The 18,088-nt window shown below is 36.2% G+C and overlaps 1 protein-coding gene across 3 annotated transcripts; it reads left to right on the top strand.

Annotated features, from left to right (window-relative positions):
- Window positions 1-10,345: 10,345 nt before the first annotated feature.
- Window positions 10,346-17,533, top strand: LOC129882595 (potassium transporter 4-like). Of its 3 annotated transcripts, none has more exons than XM_055956985.1 (10): window positions 10,346-10,369; window positions 11,761-11,916; window positions 12,209-12,449; window positions 12,538-12,783; window positions 13,023-13,073; window positions 13,156-13,416; window positions 13,911-13,963; window positions 14,539-14,653; window positions 14,750-15,001; window positions 16,062-17,533. In XM_055956985.1, exons 2-10 carry the CDS (start codon window positions 11,761-11,763, stop codon window positions 17,141-17,143), a joined length of 2,457 nt encoding a protein of 818 aa, XP_055812960.1. In that variant the 5' UTR covers window positions 10,346-10,369; the 3' UTR covers window positions 17,144-17,533. The 3 variants fall into 3 exon arrangements, with proteins under 3 accessions (XP_055812960.1, XP_055812952.1, XP_055812967.1); XM_055956977.1 differs by lacking the exon at window positions 10,346-10,369 and adding an exon at window positions 10,389-10,539; XM_055956992.1 differs by lacking the exon at window positions 10,346-10,369 and having other exon boundaries at window positions 11,779-11,916; window positions 12,307-12,449.
- The last annotated feature ends 555 nt before the right edge of the window (window positions 17,534-18,088 follow it).

Below are 18,088 nucleotides of genomic sequence, written 5' to 3' on the forward strand. Positions count from 1 at the left end.
CCCAAAAGCAAAAAGCCCGTGATTTTTAAGTTCTAACTGAATTAAAAGTTCAAATTTAACAAATTAAACTGCTAAGAAATCCTGAAATTGCACAGAAAAATGAATCAACAAATTACTTACCAACGAGAACCAAACTGAGTTTAGCGCAATTGTAAACTTGCGGAAAAGCCGAAAAGATCAAAACTTTAGATTTTTTTTCATTTTCTTCATAAAAAGAGCAATGTTCAACAGATAAACAAATAACGCTGGTGGAAGAAAACTTGCCTGAGCTTCAAAAAAATTCAGCTCGTCTGAATCAGCTTAATGCCCCAAACTTGCTGATCTGTCACTCCAAATTTCAAGCTCGTGCTATCCAGGTAGACTCGTACAACCATTTGGCCTTCAGAACCTCTTCCCGATAAACTCCAAAGCCACTAATTTCTTATACCAATTTTGTTGAAGAAGATTCAGCCATAACCCAAAAAGCTTTTGCTTTCCTGTGAAGCTACTTTTTTTTTTACTTTCCTGTGAGACGATGACTGTCGACTAATGAGTGATGACTGATGACGACGAGAACTGAGAAGTGAGAAACTGAGAAGAAGTGAAGAAGAACTGAAGAAGTGAAGAAGTGAAGAAGAAGTGAAGAAGTGAAGAAGTGAAGAAGATGTGAAGAAGTGAAGGAGAAGAAGAACTGAAGAAGTGAAGAAGAAGTGAAGAACGAGAGAAGTAGAGAAACAGAAAATCAGAAAGAATGAAAGATTAGATAACCCTAGCCCTAAATGGATTTTTTAAAATTAACATTTAAGAATGGGCTGGCCTGTTGTAATGTTGTTAGAGTGGGCTGTTGGGTTATTGGGTTAGGGATTTGGGTTGCCTTAAAAGAATTCCTAAAGGGCTTAAGCCCAACAGACATACAATAGTGGTCCACTAGCCATATTAATTTCGATAATCGGTATTTACCGAACGGGAAAAAAATAAATACCGAAATCGAAACCGAAATACCGAAATGTTAACTTTTGGTATCGAATACCGAACCAAATTACCGAATACCGAATATCGAAATACCGAAATAGCTGGTTCGATTCGGTAATTCGGTTTTCGGTATTTTATGCCCAGCCCTAGTGACCGACCTGTGGATTCAATGAATTTTCATTAAAAACCTTTGAAGAAATTAATAAATGATTCTTAATTAGCTTCTTCCTCGTACAACCGACCTTATAGCATTAAATTCCATGCTATATATATATATATATATTAGGTGGAATTAAGGGGAGGTTTGATCGATGTTAAAAAATCAGCAGATGAGTTATGATTACGTGTGAAATGTATATATATATTTGTATATATATTTATAAGGAAAGTATAAATACTATACAAATTTTCAACTTTGTGATTTCAGTTGAAAATTTGTATGTACATATATATTTTATAAGGAAAGTATAAATATTATACATGGCATCTTTAGAAATAATGAGTCTTATGGTACATGTAGTTAAAAACTCAGGTTTACACTGCAAGGATGCAAGTTTGAACCCTATTGTGGGTTGTATTTTCTTAAAAAAAAATTTTACCATGCAAGACATCATTGACGAATTTATTGTAAAAAGAATCATTGAATAAGTAGATTAAAACGTAAATCTCTTGTAAGAAAAATCTTAACTGAAGCAACATTACTATTCAAAGTAGTGTGATACCCAGAGATTCAAAATTCTGAATTTGCCTTTAGCTACAAAAGCGGTATTAAATTGAGACATCTAACCGAGGCAATGGAGATAAACTTTATCATCGAGAAGAAAACAATTCGGATCACCAACTATTTTGGTAAAAGTTTTCCATGAAAAAAAATATTTATAACGTTTGATTATCAGGAAAACTTTTTTTTTTGTCGAAATGGGTTAAAATGACTTCATCATTAAAACTTTGAACTTCATGTTACATGCTTCAATCAACATTTAGACATTAGTTTTAATCTTTAACACTCAAAATTTTCATTATAAATCTCCAATTTGCCAATATAATATTTAATAGCAAAAAAAATTTCCAAGAAAATGATTTTCATGAAAAACACAAAAGCATTTTTTATGAAACATAACTTTGGTCATACCTAATACACTCTTAAGAGTATGTTAGGCAAGCCTCTTGAAAACAAGAAGCTAAAGTAGTAGTCAAATGCATAAAGGAATACCTAAATTTAGGAATGAAATGAATGTGTACATCAACTTGATCTACACTTTTCAATTGTTCATGAACCAAATTTAGATTGCAATTAATTAAAAATGACAGTTTGGTGTACAAAACATCTCGCGTTAGTAGGGATTGGGAAAGAGCTTCATCCCAGAAATGTCATGTAGACAACCTAACCTAATGCAAATATTAGTAATTGCTTCCATGACTCAAACTCGTGACCTATAGATTATAAAGAGACAATTTTATTTTTGCTCCAAATTCCTTAGTCCCCTTATTAGGTTGCAATAAACTAAATTTTTTGAATTTTGATTATTGGCCTGTTTTTTCTCTGCCATTTGGAAGTGATATTTAAGAGTTACTCTGTATTGTTAGAACACCATTGAAGGTGTTCAAGCACACTCTTCCAGAGATGAAGAGTGAGCTGAGCAGAGGAGACAACTGAGAGATAGAAGAGTAAAGTTAGAGAGAGAGGAATATTGAAAATATCAGTATATCTTTTTTCCCTTTTACTATACATATATGTATTTATACTTGTACATGGAAGAGTATGAATACAGCTACTAACTAACTTCTAACTGCTTCTTAACAGATTACTAACTACTTTTAGTTAGTCTAACTAACTCCTAACAACCATTAGCTTGTCAATTAATCATTTAGTCAACACTCCTCCTCAAGCTTATGGTTTAAACAAATTCATGACTCCTAAGCCACTTAGGAGTGTTTGATGTTGTGCTTTGCCCAAGCTCTTTGTGAGCAGATCAGCCAGTTGATCTTCAATGTGAGTGAACCCAGTTTTCAGAACTCCTTGACAAATCTTTTCTCTTACAAAGTGACAGTCTATGTCTATGTGTTTGGTCCTTTCATGGAAAATTGGATTTGCTGCAATTTGTATTGCAGATTTGCTGTCACACATCATTCTAACAGGAAGATCAACTTGGATACCAAGTTTCTCTGAACAAGCCAATCAGCCAGGTTACCTCAGCTGCACAATTTGCCATACTCCTGAACTCAGCCTCAGCTGAGCTTCTGGAGACTGTCTCCTATTTCTTGGATTTCCAAGAGATGAGAGCCTCACCAAATTTAATTAAGTAACCTGTGACAGATATCCTAGTTTCTAGACATGCACCCCAATCTGAGTCACAATAAGCAAGAAGTTGATTTGAAAAGACTGCTGGCATGAAGAGTCCAAGGCCTGGGGCATCTTTGATGTATCTTACAACTCTGAGTGCTGCAGCCATGTGTGATTCCTTGGGACAATGCATATATTGACTTAACTTCTGTACTGAGAATGCTAGGTCAGGTCTGGTCATTGTAAGGTAGAGAAGTCTTCCAACTAGCCTTTGGTATCTGCCAGGGTCCTTCAGCACAGGATCTGTGTGTTCTTCTTTGGGAGGAATACATTCATCAAACTTAACAGATGTGAGTTTCAGATTTTGTTCAAGTGGTGTACCTGCAGGTTTAGGTCCCCCTAGACCATCTTCTGCTATTAATTCCAAGGCATACTTTCTTTGAGACAAGTGTATACCTTGACTGGATCTGGCAACTTCAATTCCTAGGAAGAACTTGAGTTCTCCTAGATCCTTCATCTTGAATTGTTTCTGCAGGTCTTTCCTTGTGCTGTCTATAAGTGTTTGTCTGCTCCCAGTGATCAGAAGATCATCTACATAGACTAATATAATGGCTATGTCACCTTCATCCTGCTTAGTGAACAAGGAGTAGTCATAGTGACTCTGAGTAAATCCCAACTGCAGCAGTGATTCTATTAGCTTTAGGTTCCATTGTTTGGGAGCTTGTTTGAGGCCATAGAGTGACTTGTGGAGTTTGCAGACTTTACCCTTCTCCCCCTGTCTGGCAAACCCAGCAGGAATGGTCATGTAGACCTCCTCTAAGAGATCACCATTGAGGAAAGCATTATGGACATCCATTTGATTAATAGACCAGCTTTGAGCAGCAGCTAGAGCAATAACTGACCTGACAGTGACCATCTTTGCAACAGGGCTAAAAGTTTCACTGTAATCCAAACCTTCTTGTTGGCTGTACCCTTTTGCAACTAGTCTGGCCTTAAATCTTTCAACCTCACCTGAAGCCTTGTACTTGACCTTGTATACCCACTTGCAGCCAATAGGTGTCTTACCAGGAGGCAGGTCCACCACAGACTAGGTATGATTATCCTGCAAGGTAGAAATTTCAAGCTGCATAGCCTGAATCCACTTGGGATCTAGAGAAGCTTCAGAGTAGGATGAAGGTTCAGAGATGGCAGAGTAAGCAGCAAGGGTGTGGACATAGGCTGGGGACAGATGAGCATAGGACAAGTATGCAGAGATGGGGTATGAGGAGGAGGTGCTATGAGTTGCAGTGACAAAGTCCTGAAGCCACAGAGGAGGCTTAGTTTGTCTAGATGACTTCCTAGTGGGAAGAACATGGAGTTGAGAAGAAAGATCTGTAGAGGGTGGAGGCACAGCAGGATAGACATTAGAGGGGATTGAAGGCAAAGGAGGGGAGAGAGAGGGTGATGGGGGATCAACAGTGTGTGGAGGAGTAGTGAGAATAGGAAAAAGAGGATTTGAGGAAGTGTGTAACTCTTTGAAAGGAAAGACATCTTCCTTGAACACTACATTTCTATTGACAAACAGTGATTTGGAATGCAGGTCATATAGAAGGTAGCCCTTTTGGGACATAGAGTACCCCATCATGACTGCAGGAATAGCTCTAGGAGAAAATTTGTCTGAAACATTTGGACAAGCAGCATAGCACAAGCATCCAAAGGTTCTGATGTGAGTGAGTGAAGGAGGCTATGAATGCAGCAATTCAAAAGAAGATTTGTAATGAAGTAGTTTGGAGGGTAGTATGTTGAGCAAATAGACAGCAGTTGTAACAAACTCACCCCAAAATTTCAAGGGAATGCTGGCTTGAAACCTGAGAGCCCTGGCCATGTTTAAGATAGTTCTGTGTCTCCTTTCAGCAACACCATTTTATTGGGGTGTATATGTACATGTACTTTGATGAAGAATCCCAAGGGTGGACAGTAGAGATTGGAATTCATGACTGAAGAATTCACTGCCATTATCAGATCTAAAGGTCTTAACAGTGGTAAAAAAAAGATTGTGAACCTGTGAGAAGAACTTTCTCAGCACCACTATAGTGTCAGCTTTGGAGGTAATAAGAAACACCCAAGTATATCTTGAAAAATCATCTACTATAGTAACAAAATATTTCATTCTAGCATGAGTTGGTACTCTATAGGAACCCCATATATCACAATGAACAAGTTCAAACACAGACTTAGACACATTAGAACTAGTTGGGAATGGGAGTTTAGGTTGTTTAGCTAAAGGACAAATAGTGCAAGATAAATCCACAGTTGTTTGTACAAGGTCAAGACCTGTGGACTTCTTTATTATATCTATAGGTGCATGACCTAATTTTCTATGCCACAAAGACATGGACTCAATTTGACTTGATTGATGTGCTGAAGGAACAGGAACAGCTGTGACTGAATTGATGAAATCTTCCTTGAGGATGTAGAGACCTTGCTCTTCTCTACCAATCCCCTTGACCAGTCCATTGGAGAGATCCTGAAAGATACAAAAATCAGGAAAGAATGCAGCCATACAATGAAGTTCCTTAGTAAGCTGTGATACAGATAATAAGTTACACTTGAAGTCTGGAACAAATAACACATTGCTAATACTTTGGTTTCCAAACACTTTTGTTTTCCCAGTGTGTGAGACGGATGTTACATTTCCAGTGGGAAGTTGTACTTCTCTCTTATCAGAGTTAGGCACAGGTTGAATTATGTCCAGTGCATCAAGACTAGCAGTCATGTGATCTGTTGCTCCTGTATCAACTATCCATTCCATAGGCATATATTTGGATACTAAAGCAGATAAGATACTACCTGCAGAGGCTGCTTTGACTGAGTGCTCCCCTGCATTTTCAGTTCCTTTTGCTAGCATCTGCATGATCTGTTGGTACTGGCTTTGTGTGAAGAAGCCTGTTGGAGCTGGGAGATTTGAACTGGTAACATCAGGTTGGAAGGCCTCTACTTGATTTGCATAGGAAGTAGCACCTTTCTTCTTTGACTTCCAGCCTGCAGGATAACCTTTAACCTTGAAACATTGTTCTTTGGTGTGTCCCTGTATCCACACACTTCACACACCACCACAGCTTTCTGAGGCTTCTGTGGATGTGGCTTATATTGAGAGTCATAGTGTCCTCTATTTGGTTGAATACATCCACCTCCTCCTCCTTGTTGATGTCCAAAGTTTCCACTCCCTTGAGTATGAGTTTTCTGATTGAATAAGAATGTGCTTTCAATAGTCCTATGATTGGAAGTTTCCGAACTTGCATTCATCAGATTTCTCTGACTCTCATGATCTAGGATGAGGGAGAAAGCTTTGTTTAGGTTAGGAGTGGGAGTCTGAAGTAGAATTTGACCTCTGGCAGCTGCGTAGGACTCATTCAGTCCCATTAAAAACTGAAGTAGTCGTTGATACTCAAAATGTTCTTTGAATTTCCTGGACTCATCACAAGAGCATCCTGGACACGGCATAATTGAGTCAAACTCATTCCATAGGCTCTTCAATGTAGTATAATAGTCTGTTACTGACAAAACTCCTTGGTTTAGACTATGAATCTCCTTATGAAGATGAATCACATGCACTCCATTGATCTTGTCAAACCTCTTCTTCAAGTCACACCACACCCTGTGGGCATCATCACTATACACAACACTACTGAGCAGTCCTGGTCTTACAGCGTTCATGATCCATGACAGGACAACCGCATTGCACTTCTCCCAAATGTCAACATACTCAGGACCAAACTTAGACTTAGGAAATCTACCATCCACAAACCCTAGCTTGCTCTTACCTCGAAGTCCAATACGCATGGATCTACTCCAGATTGCGTAATTCTCTGAACCTGTGAGTTGCAAGGAGATCAAGGAGCTTCCTGAAGTGTCGTTTGGTTGAAGATAGAGTGGATGGTTGTGGTCTATCACCGGAACTCTAAAGTGGTCTGTTTCAGCTGCGAAGTTTGTGTTTGGGTTGTTCATTTCTGCAGATCCAGCTTCTACCTCAGTTGTGACAGCCATGTTTCAACACCTTGAGCTTTGATTTTCTTCTAAGTTGCGAATTGCAGACTCCACTGTTAGGCTTTGAATCTTGAGCAATTTAGTGTCGCAACACACCGTAGGCCACAGTATGGCTCTGATACCATGTTAGAACACCATTGAAGGTGTTCAAGCACACTCTTCCAGAGATGAAGAGTGAGCTGAGCAGAGGAGACAACTGAGAGATAGAAGAGTAAAGTTAGAGAGAGGGGAATATTGAAAATATCAGTATATCTTTTTTTTCCTTATACTGTACATATATGTATTTATACTTGTACATGGAAGAGTATGAATACAGCTACTAACTAACTTCTAACTGCTTCTTAACAGATTACTAACTACTTTTAGTTAGTCTAACTAACTCCTAACAACCATTAGCTTGTCAATTAATCATTTAGTCAACATGTATCTAACCACATTGCAATATCCATTGGATTCTTCTAAGCTCCATAATTATGAAATTTACTTTCTTATGTGCTAAATCATAAATGAATGATAGGTAATTAGTAGTTATACCTTGCTAGTTGTTATTGTTGCTTTATAAAGAGACTTTTTTTTTGGATGATGTTTTAAATTTGCGATGGTACAATTTGAGAATTTTTGACGAAAATAAATCATTATTTAAATTAATTTATCAAAATAATACGTTTTTTATTTTTTTTTATAAAATTAGTATAAATGTTGTTGACAGTAACGTATTAAGTCATATTTTATTTCACAAAATTAACGGACCAAAAATAAGAGTAACGACTGTTAAAGTAGGAATACGTTATCAGTGGTAACGTTTTTGCAGGAATATGTTATTACCAGTAATGTTTTTTTCTCCTTCTCATAAATATATAAATAAAATGAACCCACCTAGCATTGTGAGTGGCACGTAAGTTCAAATTCACCCAATGTATCCGAGTTTGAACCTCAAGTTATTCATAATTTTGAGTTCTTCTTAGTTTTATTTTTTTTAAAGTTATAAGCGGTGGGTCCATGTACTTTTTCTTTTTAAATTAATTTTAACTAATAGAAGTAGATCATTATAGTTCTAGACTTCTAGTCCATGGGGAATTAACAATAGTAGAAATTTTTAATTTCTTAGTTCAAATTTCTTTTTAAGTTTTGTATTTGAGAATTATTTTAAATTATTAATAACTTAGGTTATATATTTATAGTTTTTAGATAGTACTTAGTTTAAATTTTTTATAATATACAAAGTTGTGTATTATATTTTCTTTTTATTTACTATACACAAAAGATAGGTGAGTGTATTTTTATTTATTTAAAAACTTTGCTGAATAATGTTGGAATATGCATGCAAAACATTTCTTCCAACAAGATTTATTTTATAATCATTGTTTGAAAAATGGGTGAATATGACTTTAACAGAGAGTCGTAACTGGCAGTCACGTTTTTAAGTAAAAACGTTACTGACAGTAACGTTTTATAGTCAAATTTGTACGTTCCGATTCTATACTTGGATTGTTAAGAAACATTATTTTGAGTAACGTTTTATGGGTAAAACGTGTCTCTGAGTGACGTTTTATAAAACGTTACTCATAGTAATGTATTTTAAAAACGCATTATTTTGGTAAATTATTTTAAATAATGGCTTACTTTGGTCAAAACTTCTACAATTTGATAAGTCATTATTTGTATATTTTTTTTCATTCAGTGTCCGGAGCCTGTAAAGCCCTAACTAAATCCGAATCGCACATTATAGGGCCCACTCATGAGTGACGCTCCAAACAGGAGTATTATTGTTGTTGTTATCAATAAGGTATATCATGCAAATATATATCATTTGTTGTTGTTGAATATACCCAAAAGACAAGAGAACGAGCATCCATCTCAATCTTCTAAAGGTTGAGCATTCAAAGAGTTTGAGTAGATCTGTCAATATGGGTTGACTCAGCCTTAGGGGCCTTGGAGAGAAGCTACGACGTGCATGTTGGCCTCCTAATTAGATATACTTTTAGGAAAATTGAATTTTTACCCGTTAAATGGATTGATCTTTAATTTCATTTTTCAAATAAGCTGGTTTTTAAATATTCTTCTTAGTAATCGAACTTATGTTTAGTGAAACATAAGTTCTTTAAAGGGGAAAACATAAATGATGAAATATTATGATGCGAAAACATAAATTGTCCGCCGAACAAAATTATTTGACAAGGTCAACACAAAATAGGAGCAAATTGTTGAAGATAAGGGAAGCCGAAGCTATGTAAAACTATCACAAAATAAGGAGCACGTACTCGACAATTTTACATATCTTCAGCTTCCCAACACAAATATGTTAGTGATCTCTTAAAAATAGAAGACAATAACAAATTTAGTGTAATCTAATAAGGTGGAGTCTAAAGCCCTTTAAAATGGTAAGCCTAGTCCTAAAAGAGTTGCGGGTTGGCCAAGGCTAAAAGGCACCAATCTATAATAAGCAAAAAGGTTTGTCCAAACCTATCAAACAAAGGCTAGGCCAGCCCAATATGTCAAGCCCATATTAAGCGTAGGCTACATGATGTTGTGCCTCTTGAGCCATAACTTTGCAAGTTTTATTTAAAAATGGGAAACTTATCGAAATCTTAATAGTTTAAGAGTTAATTACTCTTATACACTCTAGTTTGCAATATTACGATCGTCCAGATATATTTAGATACATGTATTTCACGATTCATTAGATCAAAAATTAGGTGTAATTTGTTCTAGATACACTCCATCTAAGTGAAATTGCATGTATCACTCGGATACATAGACAAATCTCGCTCGCCTTCCTCTCATATCGCTTGTCACTCTCCCATGTATCTGATATCCAAAAGACATGCGAATCATATCAGATACATATATCGAGTGTGTATATAATATGATTTCCATATATCTATGATACAAGACTATCTCGCTTGCCCCTCTCACTATTTTAATATATCTAATAGCAAAAATACATGAATTTAAATATATTTTAATATATAATAGAAAATTCTTAATTAAGATAAGATACGTAATTATTTGAAAATATAAGTAGAATTAATATATATTTGGACTATATTTGGTTCAACACATTTTAATCAAAATGGTTTTTGGAGTCGTGGATGGCATGCAATTGAGGTAATCCCCATAATAATAATAATGTCATTTAATTGAAAATTTTAGAGATGAAAGGAGATCTCTCCATCTTTTGATCTCCTTTCTTCTTCCCTCAATAATCATCTTCATGTATTATTAAAAACAAAGCCTTCGCCGTCGCCATTCTCCGTCAACCGTCGACCCTCGTGCAAGTTTGTTCTTCCTCCTCTCGAATCGCTTTTTTCATTATTTCCGATTTTGGATTTGTGTGTCAATTTTTTGATTTTTTTTATTCTATTGCCAATTGCTGATTTTTAAAATTTTTGCTTCCTGTTTATTGACATTTTATTTTTCCATTTCGGCGTTCCCAAATATTCGATATTTGTTTCATTTCTGTACAATTTTATTGATTTTTCCGTTGTTAAACAATATTTCCTTATACCTAATAATATAAATCTATATATATGTCTAATTAACATCTTAAACTCTATATCTATTAAATAATTGGTATAAAAGGCGGACAAAATATGCTTATTGCACAATGCACATGATGAAAGTTTGGAAATTTTGTTGTTACTAGAGGCTTTCAAAAGTTTTGATATGATTTTTTCCATTGTTAAACAATTTTTCATATGCCTAATACTCCTTCCATTTTTGGTTTTAACTCGAGACTAAGTTTAAGAAAGTAAAAGAGACTTTTGAATCTTGTTGTGTTAAAGCTAAAGATACGTAGAATGTACCTAAATGACACCTTTAATCTTGTGGTTTTAAACATGTTATGTGAAAATTAGAATTAGAGAGTTGTCAAAAAAGGAAAGAGACATTCTTTTTGAAACGAACTAAATAGGAAAGTAGGACAAATAAATTGAAATATAGTGAGTAATATATATGTCAAACTAACATCTTAAACTTTGTATCTAGTTAAGGACTTGGTATAAAAAGCGGAGCAAGTATGGTTGTTGCACTTGATGGAAGTTTGCAAATTTTGTTTTCATTAGAGGCTGCCCTAGAGGCTTTCAGTTGAATTTGCATTGAATCTGAGCTTCTCGACAAATCCTCCAGTTAATGCTGCCTTTGCTGATTACCATGATTAAATAGCTTAATCTTTCATTAAACCATGATGTCCCTCGTATTTAATAGTAATAGTTACTAAACTTAGAAATTATTGACATCCTAGATATTTTGCCGCAGGCGGACTGAAGACATGCCTCTCTACTTGAATGCAATATTTGTTTGTAAAGAAAAAGTAACATTCAATAAGTTGCCTTAGAACTTGCAACATTTAAATCCTTGATCAGTCTGAACTACTCCTCTGTTTCTCTGCTTATTTGCCCCTTTCTTTTTGTTAAAACCGAGTTATCTTGTTTCTTTTCTCTATTTGCATATCATAAAAGTTACATGTATCAAATTGGTATCAATTTTGATTGTAATAGATGTATCAAGTTGGTATCAATCACGAGGGAGGTAGTTTGGAGCATCTTCCTTCGCTTGCTGATGGTGGGGCCCATGAATCAATAGATAGAATTGGAAAAGATGGGAAAAGTGGACAAACTCCACCGGGAACGAGAAAAAGGGAGATGCCATCAAAGGTGGAAAATCTTTCCTTATTTTACTTTCTCAGGCTTTTTTCTTAACCGTCTTTAATACTGAATTTGTTTGTGTTGTTTGACTTCAATGGTGGGTTATGTGCTGATATTCTTGTCTATCGAGGATTGAATTGACTTAGGCTTCAAGATAGTCTATTAAAATGAAGATTGACAAGTAGGAGTGTTGATGGAACAATGAATAGGAAAGAACGTAAGGGAGATAAGCATTAACTAGCTCAAATATGTGTAACTACTGATTGTGTAACTGGCTCGCGTCTTATATTTCGCCTTGCAGTTCCCTTTATTGAATATTTCCAGGAATCTAGTATTGGCATACCAAAGTCTTGGGGTGGTATATGGAGATTTGAGCACATCACCGCTTTATGTATATAGGAGTGTATTTGATGGGAAGTTGCAAGATTATCAGTCTCCGGAAACAATATTTGGTGCATTTTCATTGGTCTTCTGGACAATAACACTCATTCCTTTGCTCAAATATGTATTTATCGTATTGTGCGCAGATGATAATGGTGAAGGTATGTTAAAGAATTCTGCATTAGTCAATGTTTACGGAATAACTCATTTTCCTGAATGTCTATGACAAATACACTTATATACATCCAGGTGGTTCATTTGCTCTTTACTCTCTGCTCTGTAGACATGCAAAGTTTAGTCTACTTCCCAACCAACAAGCAGCTGACGAGGAGCTATCTTCTTACAGATATGGCTACTCTGGGCGGTCAACAGCATGTTTACAGTTGAAGAGATTCCTTGAGAAGCATAAAAAGTCACGTACAGTATTACTTGTTATTGTATTATTGGGTGCTTGTATGGTCATAGGTGATGGTGTTCTGACACCTGCAATGTCAGGTAGAAACTATTATTGTAACTATTACTGTATTATTTTATGTGGTATTAGCTTGTGTAACTATGTAATATATTAGCTAGAATTTGTTTCAATGAGTTGGTTTCTTACTCATGAAACGATTCAAGATAGTAAATTAGGAGTATGGACCAAGTGTTTGTGGGGCCCATTATATGCTTGAAGTCCTTTAAGTCGAGCCGATTTGAGTATATGTTCTAATTAGGATACCTTTTCACTGTGACAGTTATATCATCGATGTCGGGGATACAGGCTGCTGCAGATCACCTAACTCATGGTAGCTTTGTCGTAATTTACCTATTTGTTGTAATTTACCTACGGTCTTAAGGCATTGACTATCAAAATATCTCTTATTGTAGATGGAGTGGTGTTTCTTTCGTGCATAATATTGGTTGGCCTGTTCGCTTTACAGCATTCTGGAACCCACAGGGTTGGATTTTTGTTTGCACCAATAGTGCTCATCTGGTTGATATCAATTATGATCATTGGGTTGTACAACACTAGCATTTGGAATCCCAAAATTGTGGCTGCTCTTTCTCCGTATTATATCGTCAAGTTTTTTAAGGTTACAGGAAAAGATGGTTGGATTTCTCTTGGAGGTATTCTCCTCTCAGTTGCAGGTATATGAAGTCTATTATCTCTTAACTCAGAATTATTTAGGCATAAATACATAAACAAACACTCAAACTTGGCCTCAGCTGACAAGTAAGCACTCCAATTTTGAGAGTGCACATCTAGACACCTCAATTCGTCTATACTATGTCAGTTGAACTCTCCAACCTACAAAATAATCATCTAGACACCTCCAATATTTATGTGCCATGTCAGCGTAGGGTGTCCATGAGACACAGTGGGGACGAGTTGGAGTGTTTAGTTGTCGGTTGATACCAAGTTGAGGTGTCTAGATATGCACTCTCAACATTGGAGTGCTTACTTGCCAGCTGAGGTCAAGTTTGAATGTGTTTATGTATTATGCTAATTATTTATACAAGAAAACATAGTAGTCTTTGAGAATTCAAAGCAGTTGTTTGTGCAGGCACTTGTTGGTGAATGAGAGTGAGATAAAGATTTACTAGAATTTTGGATCTGATTTCTAATCAGTTTCAATTATCAGGTACTGAAGCTATGTATGCCGATCTTGGTCATTTCTCTGCCTTCTCCATGAGGGTAAGTCAAACTATTTTTCGGAGCGGGAGTAGATTAAACTGTGGGCCGTGAAAACTTTGTGCTTGTACTCTCTATTTAGGCCACCATATATTCCTTTCCTGGAAAGTCCTCAAAGCAGGATTCGAACTAGTTGTTAGGGAAAATAATGGGGCGAGAATGGGTTATAATAGATTGCAAGTCCCCAAAGAAATTTGCAGCTTTAAATTTTGGACGTGCATTTTGAAACTAACAGTTTTTAACAAGGATCAAGGGTAACATTTTGTTTTATTCATCTTCTCAAAATCACAGAGGTAATTCAGATAACACAGCTGAGTTGAATTTAAAATCCGTTGGAGGTAGCTTGTAAATGTATGTGTCTAAACTCATATTTAGCTAAGTCATAGGAAACAGCATACTCAGATGCAGCCAAAAGGTTTATCATGGGTTGTGTCTATAAGCTGAGCGTCTTGGTGGAAGGCAGACTATATTGTCCGTGGTTTTCTTTTTTTCTGCATCATATGTTCAACATACTAGTTAACTGGTTGGATTCCTGGAACTTACACCATGTCTATCTGAATTTGTTTTGTCCTATGCAGATTACATTTGCATTTGTGGTGTATCCGTGCTTGGTGATACAGTACATGGGTCAAGCTGCTTTTCTGTCAAAAAATTTAGATTCCATTCCAAATAGCTTCTATAGCTCAATACCTGGTTAATTCTATTTTTCTTTGTAACAGCTCAACGTTCTCATGATTAATGATGACATTAAATTCACTCCTAACTGCTGGTTCTATGCTATCCATGCAGATAGTGTATACTGGCCCGTTTTTGTTATTGCAACCCTTGCAGCTATCGTAGGCAGCCAATCTATCATCACAGCCACATTCTCAATTGTCAAGCAATGTAATTCACTAGGTTGCTTTCCACGGGTCAAGATTGTCCACACCTCAAAGCATAAAGGGCAGATCTATGTACCAGAAATAAATTGGATCCTGATGATTCTCACTCTTGTTGTGGCTATCGGGTTCCAAGATACAACTTTGATTGGAAATGCATATGGTAAGCCTTCTTGTGTGCTAAAGATGTCTTATTTGGTCTAAATATGCTTTGTTGAGACATTAAATTATTTTTTCTAGAACAACAATAACAACATACCCAGTATAATCCCACAAGTGGTGTCTGAGGAGGGTAGTGTGTATGCATGCTTACCCCCTATACTGTGAAGGTAGAGAGGTTGTTTCCAATGGACCCTCGATCCAAGTAACGCATATAAAAAACATTATGAAAAGGAATTACAGTTGTGAAAAAAATTAAATAATTTTTTCTAAAAAAATAAAAACATTTCATTCAAATAGAAGACAGAGCCAATCTCCTTAATGTTTTCTCCCCTGTGATTTGTCTACTAAAGCAGCTGAATCTTTCATGTCCATCTTTGATCTCTAAAGTACCATTGTTGGAATACTGTGTTAGAAAAAGTACCATGGACAAGTTATTCCAGTCATTGTGCTGGAACTGAAATTATCAAACAACTCTCTCGACCAATTTTCTCTATAGAACCTGATTCGGTTTACATGATTCTGTTCTTCTAAATGCTGCTCCTTTTCCTAGTGTCTTCCCTATTTTCTTCTTTCAAGCTTGTGCCGGACGATTACATATGTCCAATGAAGAAGATCTCTTGCAAAAAGAGAATAACAATTAAACTGAAACAATAAATGGTGAACAAGGAGGATTCTCTAATTGAAAGACATTAAAAAAGAAAAAATAGTCCGGTGCACTAAGCTCCCGCTATGTGGCATGCACGGGGTTCGAGGAGGGGCTGGAACCACAAGGGTTTGCTATTGTAAGCAGCCTTACTCTGCATGAGGTTGTTTTCACAGTTTGAACCCGTGACCTCTTGGTCACATGGCAACAAACTTTGCCAGTTACGCCAAGGCTCTCCTCCTCTGATTGGATGACATGGAGAAGTAAATTATACCTTGTGGTACAAGGGATTTTGTATCTACATTACTGCAGTTAATAAAAGTCCAGCTTGCCTTTTATAGTTGGATCTTTTTCTTTCTAAATTCAAGTTATTCTATAACTCTTAAATTAAATTTTCTTATAAACGCTTTTTTTTCAGGGCTAGCTTGCATGACAGTTATGTTTATCACAACATTCCTCATGACACTTGTTATAATCTTTGTGTGGCAAAGAAGTTTAGTATTTGCCGTTTCTTTTCTCTTGTTCTTCTGGTTCATCGAAGGCCTCTACCTATCTTCCGCAGCCATTAAGGCTCCACAGGGAGGATGGGTGTCCCTTTTGCTCTCTTTTATCCTCTTAGTCATCATGCTTGTGTGGCACTATGGAACTCGCAAGAAGTACAAGTATGACCTGCACAACAAAGTTCCATTGAAATGGATCCTTGGCTTGGGTCCCAGCCTTGGTATTGTCCGCGTCCCAGGGATAGGGCTAATATACTCTGAATTGGTAACAGGAGTTCCGCCTATCTTCTCTCACTTTGTCACAAATCTCCCTGCGTTTCATAACATCGTGGTGTTTGTATGTGTCAAATCTGTTCCTTTACCTTATGTCTCAGCCGATGAACGCTTCCTCATTGGTCGCGTTGGCCCAAGACCATATCGCATGTATCGTTGCATTGTTCGATATGGTTCCAAGGACGCACAGCAAGATACTGGGAACTTTGAAGACCTTCTCATCCAAAGTCTAGCAGAGTTCATCCAAATGGAAGCTGTGGAACCACAATTATCATGCTCTGAGAGTTCATCACTTGATGGGAGGATGGCAGTTATAAGCACAAATCTACAGTCACACTCACCATTTATCATCTCAGACGAGGATTTTGAAACGTGTAGCACCATTGAAAGCAGCAAGTCACTGACACTTCAGAGTGTAAGATCTTCTTACGATGATGGGAACCAAGAAAACAGGAAACGACGAGTCAGGTTCAACTTGCCAGAGAACTCTAGCATGGATCCTGAAGTTAGGGACGAGCTTATAGATTTGGTTCAGGCAAAGGAGGCAGGGGTTGTATATATAATGGGACACTCGTATGTGAAGGCACGTAGATCGTCCTCTTGCTGGAAGAAACTTGTTGTTGATGTTGGATATTCATTTCTGCGCAAGAACTGCAGGGCTTCTGCTGTGGCACTTAACATTCCTCACATTAGTCTTATTGAAGTTGGCATGATATACTATGTCTAGAGAGAGGCTGGAACCAAGAGAATGTCAAACGCCTTCATCAGAGTTGCCTTCACAGGTAGAAAAAAATCTTGAATATTTTTCCCCCAAATACAAAGTCTTGCTCACCAATCTTTGTAGTGTTAGTATATATTTGTTAACTCTTTCAGATATCACCAAGAGAAGGAAAAAAAAGAAGGAATTACTCCTGTATTTATATGTGTATTTAAAAGTTAGATAGAGACATTAGTTACAATTTTAATAGGTGATTTAAGCTATATGATTGAAATAGCTATATAGGGTTTTGTAACCTAAGATTTGAATTTCTCTTTTCCAAAAAATGCTTGTCAATTATTTACTAACATTAGTGGATATAATGATTAGGACCATGAAAGTTATAGTTTGCACTTCAAATTGCCAAATGCAATTGATTGATATTTTTTGAATTATGAGTAACTTGTTTTATGATTGCAGAGAAAACTAGTTGTCATACTCTCTATCCTATACCCAAATTTTCAATTTTGAACCATTTGTTCCCTCTAAAAGGGTTAGACGGTAAGTTGATTTTTTTACAATCTTTATGTAGAATATTTTTTATCCCCTCCGTTTCAATTTGTTTGTCTAAAATTGACTTGACACGAAGTTCAAGAAAACAAAAAAGATTTTTGAATCTTGTGATTTTAAATTAAAGATATATAAAATGTATTAAAATATCTTTAATTTAGTGACCTTAAACATTTCTGGTAAAAAATTGCGATATGCTATAAATCAACTTTTAGCACACTATAGAAAGATCATTATAATCAACTCATTTTCACTTGTTCAGTATTTACTTGGCATACCCTTAAAAAATAATAAATAAAATGACAATTTTACTACTTTTTGAATATAATAAATTCATTGCTTTGAAAAATGTATTGAGAAATGACTAGTTAATAATAAGGGTAAATTGGAAACTAAGTGATATTT

This window comes from Solanum dulcamara, chromosome 1 (assembly GCF_947179165.1).
Source record: "Solanum dulcamara chromosome 1, daSolDulc1.2, whole genome shotgun sequence".
NCBI classification, from domain to species: domain Eukaryota; kingdom Viridiplantae; phylum Streptophyta; class Magnoliopsida; order Solanales; family Solanaceae; genus Solanum; species Solanum dulcamara.